At 42.1% G+C, this 9,521-nt stretch overlaps 1 protein-coding gene across 1 annotated transcript in view; it reads left to right on the top strand.

The window, feature by feature from the left end:
* LOC112816497 (mucin-16-like) overlaps positions 1-8,406 on the top strand; it is a 43,941-nt gene extending 35,535 nt beyond the window's left edge. Inside the window, exons 4-6 of the mRNA XM_073889441.1 lie at positions 4,795-5,340; positions 6,834-6,947; positions 7,236-8,406. Of these exons, the coding sequence (XP_073745542.1) occupies positions 4,795-5,340; positions 6,834-6,947; positions 7,236-7,291 (716 nt within the window). The 3' untranslated portion in view covers positions 7,292-8,406. The remainder of the gene's footprint in view (positions 1-4,794; positions 5,341-6,833; positions 6,948-7,235) is intronic.
* Positions 8,407-9,521: the final 1,115 nt, after the last annotated feature.

Here is a 9,521-nt window from a genome sequence, read left to right as displayed (position 1 = left end):
TTTTTGATGAATGCTTCAATTTCCTTAGTGGTTACAGGAACAGCCCAGCTGGTTCAGTTTTGGTCGTTGATACATCTCTAGGAATGCATCCATTTCTTCCAGATTACCTAATTTGCCAGCATATAGTTGCTGATAATATGTTCTTATAATTGTTTGTATTTCTTTGGTGTTGGTTGTGATCTCTCCTCTTTCATTCATGATTTTGTGGATTTGGGTCATTTCTCTTTTCTTTTTGATAAGTCTGGCCAGGGGTTTATCAATCTTGTTAATTCTTTCAAGGAACCAGCTCCTAGTTTCGTTGATCTGTTCTACTGTTCCTTTGGTTCTATTTCATTGATTTCTGCTCTGGTCTTTATTATTTCTCTTCTCCTGCTGGGCTTAGGCTTTATTTGGTGTTCTGTCTCCAGCTTCTTTAGGTGTAGGGTTAGGTTGTGTATTTAAGACTTTTTTTGTTTCTTGAGAAAGGCTTGGATTGCTATATACTTTCTTTTTAGGACTGCCTTTGCTGCATCCCAAAGATTTTGAACATTTGTGTTTTCATTTTCATTTATTTCCATGAATTTTTCTAATTCTTCTTTAATTTCCTGGTTGACCCATTCATTCTTTAATAGGATGCTCTTTAGTCTCCATGTATTTGAGTTCTTTCCGACTTTCCTCTTGTGATTGAGTTCTAGTTTCAAAGTATTGTGGTCTGAAAATATGCAGGGAATGATCCCAATCTTTTGGTACCGGTTGAGACCTGATTTGTGACCTAGAATGTGATCAATTCTGGAGAATGTTCTATGGACAATAGAGAAGAATGTGTATTCTGTTGTTTTGGGATGGAATGTTCTGAATATATCTGTGAAGTCCATTTGGTCCAGTGTGTCATTTAAAGTCTTTATTTCCTTGTTGATCTTTTGCTGAGATGATCTGTCCATTTCAGTGAGGGGGGTGTTAAAGTCCCCCACTATTATTGTATTGTTGCCGATGTGTTTATTTGCTTTTGTTATTAATTGCCTTATATAATTGGCTGCTCCCATGTTAGGGGCATAGATATTTACAATTGTTAGATCTTCTTGTTGGATAGACCCTTTAAGTAGGATATAGTGTCCTTCCTCATCTCTTATTACAGTCTTTGGTTTAAAATCTAATTTGTCTGATAGAAGGATTGCCACCCCAGCTTTCTTTTGGTGTCCATTAGCATGGTAAATGGTTTTCCACCCCCTCACTTTCAATCTGGGGATGTCTTTGGGTCTAAAATGAGTCTCTTGCAGACAGCATATCAATGGGTCTTGTTTTTTTATCCAATCTGATACCCTGTGTCTTTTGATTGGGGCATTTAGCCCATTTACATTCAGGGTAACTATTGAAAGATATTAATTTAATGCCATTGTATTGCCTGTAAGGTGACTGTTACTGTATACTGTCTGTGTTCCTTTCTGGTCTGTTACTTTTAGGCTCTCTCTTTGCTTAGAGGACCCCTTTCCATATTTCGTGTAGGGCTGGTTTTGTGTTTGCAAGTTCCTTTAGTTTTTGTTTGTCCTGGAAGCTTTTATCTCTCCTTCTATTTTCAATGAGAGTCTAGCTGGATATAGTATTCTTGGCTGCATATTTTTCTCATTTAGTGCTCTGAATATATCATGCCAGTCCTTTCTGGCCTGCCAGGTCTCTGTGGTTAGGTTTGTTGTCAATCTAATGTTTCTTCCATTGTAGGTTACAGATCTCTTTTACTGAGCTGCTTTCAGGATTTTCTCTTTGTCTCTGAGACTCATAAGTTTTACTATTAGATGTCGGGGTGTTGACCTATTTTTATTGATTTTGAGGGGGATTCTCTGTGCCTCCTGGATTTAGATGCCTTTTTCCTTCCCCACATTAGGGAAGTTCTCTGCTATAATTTGCTCCAATATACCTTCTGCCCCTCTCTCTCTTTCTTCTTCTCTGGAATCCCAATTATTCTAATGTTTTTTCATCTTATGGTATCACTTATCTTTCGAATTCTGCCCTCGTGATCCAGTAGTTGTTTATCTCTCTTTTTCTCAGCTTCTTTATTTTCCATCATTTGGTCTTCTATATCACTAAATCTCTCTTCTGCCTCCTTTATCCTAGCAGTGAGAGCCTCCATTTTTTATTGCACCTCATTAATAGCTTTTTTGACTTCGAATTGGTTAGATTTTCGTTCTTTTATTTCTGCAGAAAGGGTTTCCTTCTTCCATGCTTTTTTCAAGCCCAGCTAGTATCTTTAAAATCGTCATTCTGAACTCTAGTTCCGACATCTTACTAATGTCTGTATTGATTAGGTCCCTGGCAGTCGGTACTGCATCTTGTTCTTTTTTTTGAGGTGATTTTTCCATCTTGTCATTTTGTCTAGAGGAGAATAGATGAAAGAGAGAACAAAATGCTAACAGGGTAACAATGACCCCAGAAATATATACACTAAACAAATCAGAAGAGACCTGAAACCGGGGGAAAAGGAAGGGAAAGAAAGAAAAAAGAAAAAAAAGATAAAAACAAACAAGCAAAAAACAGAATATGATCAAATATGATCAGCTGGTGCACAGATCAGTGCCACACACTAGATTTTGGGTGTATTTTGGTCTGTTAGAAGAAAGTGCCTCCCAAAATTTTAAAGAAAGAAAAACATATATGTACAAAAGTAAGGATAAATATGATGAAGGGATGGAATATGACTGTATAGGTGAAAATTATAAAAGATTTTATAAAAGGAATTGAGAAGATAAGAAGTTGGTTGTAAAAAGAAAGAAGAGGATTTAAAAAAAAAGGGAGAGAATGTGATCAGACAGGAGACTAGAACAAAGCCATACACTAGAGATTTAGGGTTTATTTTGGTCAGTTAGAGGAAAGTGTATCCCAAAATTTTAAAGAGAGAACAACTTATATATATATACCAAAAATAAGGTTAACTACAATGAAGGGATAGACTATGACTCTAAAAATGAAAAACAAAAAAGATTTTTTAAAAAGGGGATTGATAACGATGTTGGCTGAAAAAGGGAAAAAGAAAAATCCAAAAAGAAAAAAGAAAATGAAAGTTAAAAAAAAATTAACTGTGAAAGACTAAAGAATCATGGTAAAAAAGCCATGAATTCTCTGTGCAGTATTCCCCCAGCACTGGAGTTCTCCTGTTCTCATTGATCAGTAAAGTTGGTCTTGGCTGGCTGTTCTTGCTGATCTTCTGGGGGAGGGGCCTGTTGCCGTGGTTCCCAAATGTCTTTCCCGGAGGCGGAATTGCCCCGCCCTTGTCGGTCTGGGTAAGTAATCAGCTCAGGTTTGCTCTCGGGAGCTTTTGTTCCCTGCAAGCTCTCGGTACAGTGTTGGAGGATGAGAGTGAAAATGGCGGCCTCCCAATCTCCGCCCAGGAGGAGCCGAGAACTTGGGGCCCCGCTCCTCAGTGAGCCCCCAGAGAAAAGCAGTCAGTCACTCCCATCTCCCCGGTGTCCGGCCGCACTCCGTGCTCACCCGGCCTGTGACCGAGCATTTCTAACTCTGGCACCCAACCCCGTGTGGAGTCTCCAAACCCAGCAGATCCCTGTGGTTCACTCCCGCGCCGCTCCTCCCGGGGGGAGGAAAGGGAGTCTCCCCGGATCTGCCGCGTGTTGGGTCCCTGCTGGAGGAGCAGTGGCCCGACTGGGCCGCGGATCACAGTTTATGGCACCCCGAGCTGAGAGCCCGCGCCTCGGCTCCGTCTCTGCAGCCGGCTTCCCCAATCCGATACCTGGGAGCTCTGCCGCACTCAGGCACCCCTGGTCTTTCTGTGATCCTGAGGGTCCTGAGACCACACTGTCCCGCGAGGGTTCCACCCCCCGCTTAGCCACTGGAGCGACGTCCCTCAGAGGAGCCGACTTCTAAAAGTTCCGATTTTGTGCTCCGCGGCTCTAGCACTTGCCAGAAGCGGCCAATGGAGGCCCCCTCCCCCGCCATCTATCCTCCCGAATAGCGCTTCGGATTCACTTCTCCGCACGTCCTACCTTCCAGAAAGTGGTCGCTTTTCTGTTCAGAGAGTTGCTGCTATTCTTTTCTTTGATCTCCTGTTGAGTTTGTAGGTGTTCAGAGTGGTTTGATCCTTATCTGGCTGAATTCCTGGGACCAGGTGAAATTTAGGTCTCCTACTCCTCCGCCATCTTGCTCCTCCGATCTAATTCTGCTCTTCGTTTTTCTGGCAGTGATCCCTTCCACAAACTTACTTTCCTTAGATTCCTTCATAGTATCTGTTAGTAAACTTCCTTTCCCATTCCTGTGACCTCAATTCTCATTTCTGTCCCTGTAAAGTTCAGTTTTTTCAGTTTTAGTCTTGTAACCCAAAATCATCTTACCTCCACAGTGAAACACTGGCCACGTTTGATGTTACTGCAGATAAATAGAGTATGAATATTTTTTCACATATATACTTGTAAGTAATGTGCAGAATAGCCTTTGTAAATATGAAGCACTTTCCTCTGTCCGCATTCACTGTGGTCCATGCAGGGCCTCTTAACCAATGGATACTTCCTGTTCCATTGAGGAGACCACTATTTTCACTCCAATATCTGTCTTCTTTGACCCTAGAACATTGAGACAGGGCCACTTTCGCATCTCTCTTCTAGACTTCAGGAAACATTCATATCCCTGGACTCTAGTTCAGCTACTCCCACAAACCCACCTTTATCTTCTCTGTCCACTCATGTTTTGAAATATTCCAAGACTGATATCACCTCTTCTGTGAAAATATGAGTTTCATACCAGCCTTTGTCCTGGCAGTGTGCTGAAATTTCGGTGGAAATCTCTCTCTCACTCTTATCCCTTTTTCTTTTGCAGGGCCTGCTGGTGTAACCTCCTTCCCAGAATCCAAGGTTTCCGTGTCTGTATCAGAAAGTACTCCTTACCTGAGTACAGTAATGCTGTCTTCAGCTGAGACCGTTTCAATTGACACATTGGTGCCTTCTCTGTCTACAGTTACATCTGGAGTTCCAGGTGACAGCTCAGCCACCTTCTCAGCCAGTCCATTTCTGAGAACAGAACGAGGCCCTGGGGATGCTATGTCCACCATTGCAGAGAGTCTACCTTCATCAGCTTCAATACCACTCCCCTCTTTGACCTTCACTCCTGCTTACTCTTCAACCAGTCCAGCCCCCCATGGAATTACTTCCTCACTGGTTACCCAACGTATGGTGGGCACCAACACTGGGGCGGAGAGGAGCACTGCTGAAGGACCCTTGGGTGTGGTCAGTACTTTGGAGACATGGACTGAGCCAGTCAGGACATCTTTATCAACCATTGTGGATACCAGAATGACAGAGCATATTAACTTGGGAACAGTGACAAGTTCTTCTCAACTTCCTCCACAATCAACACAGTTGACAAGTAAGGTCCTATACTCCAATTATTAGTGACTCATAGGAAATGACTCTTTTCCTGAGAGGCATAAAGGAGTTTAGGAGTTTATTACTGCACAGAAATTCTTTTAGCAAACATTTGTTGGTCTATCCTCAGTTCTAGGCATTAGACTAGGCATTGGGGAAACTAAGATAAATAAGTAAGTAGATGATTCCAGTACCATGATAGATGTTTTAACATTACTATGATTATGCTGATGATAATGCTAATGACAACAGACTTTTTCTAGGGCACTTATTCCCTGTCAAGCGTTGTTCTATTAATTTATTTAATCCTTATTGAAACACAATTTGAAGAAAGGATGATTATAAGCCCATTTTACAGATTAGTAAACTGAGAACAGAGGGTTGAGTAATTTACTCAAGTTCATAAAGCTAATAAGTGGTAAGAATTCAGAGTATGTGGCACTAGGAATCTATGCTCTTAGTTATTAGGCTAATTGGTCAGAGAGGGAGGAGAAAAAGCAAGAGATTCTGGCATTGCAGAAGCCATAGGAGGGGAGAGTTTTAGGAAGAAAAATGGTCAGTTCTGTCAAATGCTACTAATAGTCACATTGAAGTGGGGTGAGTCCTTTGACAAATGTGGGCCCTCAGAGACTCTAATGAAGGGAGTGTGAGTAAGTTGCAAAGAACTAGAACAACAGCCTAATTACACATAGATACAGGGGAGATATCCCTCTTTGAATTGAGTGTGTTTTTATGTTGAGGACACAGTCAAAAGCAAGGGAAAAGTGAAAGAAAAAGGTGAGCAAAGTAAAATGATGGAACAAAGTACCTATGGGATGTGGGAAGGACTGGGGGCCTAGGAGGAGGCACACCACCTCCAAGAGATCCATAGATGAGGGAGGGAAACTCTTGGGGATTCCATTCCTCTGAAAAGTTGAACTTGCCCCCAACTTTTGTCTCAGAGACAAGTACAAAGAAGTCCTCTAACTACCTTAGCACCTGCTTTGCTAGCCATTATCTATAGGAAGATGACTTGGTTACCTCTCAATTCACAATAAAATTAAACACATTGATAGGTATTGACCCATGTCTTAAAATGTGGCTCAGTAGTTGAGTCATGGGTGTTCAGTAAGCAAGTGATGAGTGAGATGGTAAGAAGGTAGAAGAGTGGTTGGATGGTTGGAGGGATAAAAGGAAGAATGGAAAAACAGATAAATGAAAGAAGAGAGGGTAAATGTGTAGAAGGGAGGATGGATGTAGAGAAAGGAGGAAAGAAGGAAGGATGGATGGGTAGATATAGGGATGGATGGAAGGAAAGATGGACAGATCTACAGGTGGATGAGTAGGTCAATGGATAGGGGTGGCCATTGGTGGCACATAGCCCTGGCTCAAGTCCACACAGATGGACTTGAAAAGAATTGAGTTGTATAGTCAATTAAGTGGACCCATTTAGACAGTGCTCTCCTTCTGGGTGAGATGAATTAACCCAGGCTTCTTCTCCACCCTCACCTTCAGGGACTGACGGCATCGTGGAGCACATCCCAGAGATACCCAATGAAGCAGCCCATGGAGGAGCCACAGAACCAGTCCATGTCCCTGTGGCACCCACAGCATCTGCTAGTCCTAGAGGTAGGTTCAACTTTGCTTACTTCCCAGTGATCTCACTTGAGGTCTTATTTCCTCCTCCAGAGAGATGAAATGTTTGTTTCTTTAGAGGAAGAATAATGTGGGGTGGCCATGGACTTCCCTGTCTTAGCTGGATCTTTGTCTAACGGTTACCAGGCAGACATTACCACTTTTCTTTTCCTCATAACATGCATAGTGAGTTTAGTTCAAGGTTAGATATGTCATTTCCACAAATATGACCCAGTTTAACTTAACTCTGAAAATGCTTATTAATCTCTTTCTCTGTGTTAGAGACTGCTATAAGCGGAGGATGCGCAGATGAAAATACTTGGGCACTGTATCCATGAAGCTCTCAGACCAGCAGGGAAGCAAAAAAGGAACAGAATAACTATGATGCAACTTTAAACATATGCAATGAAGATGTGTTTGAACCGTAGAAGGAAGGCTTAATGAGGAAGATAATATTTGAATTGGGTTTGAAAAGATGACTAGGGATTTACCAGAAAGACAAAGGGAGTTGATGAAGATATTCTGGATAGAGAGAACAAACAGCCACATGCAAAGGCACAGACAAGGGTAAAACTGGAAATATTTGGGAGATACAAATAATTCGCCTTTGCTAAAGTATGAGGTAGAAGGATAGGGTGGTAGGAAATGATACTGGAGACATGGGCAGAAAACAACATTCAGGAAACCTCCTAAGGCTTGGTAATGTTTGGATACCCTTTAACAAAAGGACAAAGAATTTTGAGGCAAAAAAAAAAAGAAGTTTGGCAAACATGTTGTTCCTTCCTAAAGAATCATAACATGCATAAGCATATTAAAGATTCTGAGAAGTCCTACTGTAAAGAAATTTGTTTAGCTTTATTCAACCTAGAGTTTTATACAATTACTTAACTGCAATAATCTTTCTCTCTAAAAGGCACCTGCTAACATTTCTCGGTGTGATTGTTCTGCATGAGAGTTTAAGAGGTGCAGGTGTATATAGCAAGGGGTTCTCCTCACTGTGTGATTAAAAGGTAAAGTTCCCCATACCCACTAATTTATTCCCAAGATTTTTGGAGCCCAGACTATTATACATTTTGGAGGCTTTCTGCAAGATGCAGGCTTTAGACAGACTTGCCCCTACCCCACGATCAGGTGATAAGTCTCATTCTGTTAAGGATATGGGGCAAATGGTTTGTCTCAGGTGGGGGATGGTCCTAGGAAGCACTGGAGAAGACAAGGAAAGGAAGTCAATGCAAATTGCATTCATGAGCAAGCCCCAGCTGTGAGCAACAGTGTCAGTCCCACTGGGAAGCTCTGGCAGACAGCATAGAACACCTCAGTTTTGGGCACCTGGGTGGCTCAGTTGGTTAAGCATCTGCCTTCAGCTCAGGTCATGATCTCAGGGTCCTGGGATCAAGCCTCACGTTGGACTCTCCGCTCAGCGGGGAGTCTGCTTCTCCCTCTAACTCTCCCTCTGTGCACGCTCTCTCTCTCAAATAAATAAATAAAATATTTTTTAAAAATTAAAAAAAAGAACACCTCAGTGTTGTCCTATCTGAGGAATTAAGTAGATGGGGGCATTTGTTGTCCAATTCTCTTCTATCATTGGCTGTAGGATGTTTGATCCTGGGTTAATAACCCTCAACACTTCCAACCTATCCCCTGCCCCCACCACAGGCTAAGTGAAAGCCCTTAGGTGTGGAGTCACAGGGGCTGCATCAGGACCCCACTTGGGTCACTATATGGGATATAAGTAGGGCATTGACAGGATTGGCTATATCAGTTCACCAGGAAATGAATCACTGGGTTTCAGGTGGCCGCCAGTATTTAGATGGCAAAGCTTATGAGGAATAGCTAAGAGTATTCATTGACTCCTTTCAACACACAGCAGGGTTTCTCAACTTTGGCTCTATCAGGCAAGTAATTACTTGTGGGCCATCCTGTGCACTGTAGGATATTTAATATCATCCTTGGCCTGTACTCACTAGATTCCAGTAGCACCCTACACATACACACAGTTGCGATGAACAAAAATGTCTCCCGACATTGCCAAGTATCTGCTGGGAGTAAAATCACCCTGGGTTGAGAACCTGAACTAAGAAACTTTTGTTTAACCTTCTCTCCAGATGGATATTTTCCCCTTACATCCTTCTCTTTTCATCCTGACCCCCACAAAATCCTGAAATTCAGTTAGGGACTGATATACTACAGTGCTGGAGAGCATTGGTTTAGTATTCGGCCAAACCTATGATTTCCACACTAGCAGTCAGTAGCTGTGTGACCTTGTTAGATGATGATCTCTGAGTTTCTGTCTTTCTCTTTTATGAAACCACAAGAATAATATGATGTACATTCAATGTTCTGGTGAGGATCAAAGAGATAAAGCATGGTAGGTGCTTACAAATGTTCTTCCTCCTTCTTTGCCCCCTCCTCATCATCTTTGCCAAATACATATAAAGCATTTCGGTATGTGCACTCTCAGAAATGTGGGGGTTTTGGATAATCTTAGCAAAAGAAGGACATCGCTTCCCCATCAGAGTCTAAATCCCCTTTATTTTATCCCTGAATCAAGTACCAGTGGGCTTTGTG

Source organism: Callorhinus ursinus, unplaced genomic scaffold (assembly GCF_003265705.2).
Source record: "Callorhinus ursinus isolate GAN/ISIS: 27379988/994484 unplaced genomic scaffold, GSC_fseal_2.0 scaffold107, whole genome shotgun sequence".
Classification (NCBI taxonomy): Eukaryota; Metazoa; Chordata; class Mammalia; order Carnivora; family Otariidae; genus Callorhinus; species Callorhinus ursinus.
This window is presented reverse-complemented; position numbering and strand designations above follow the sequence as displayed.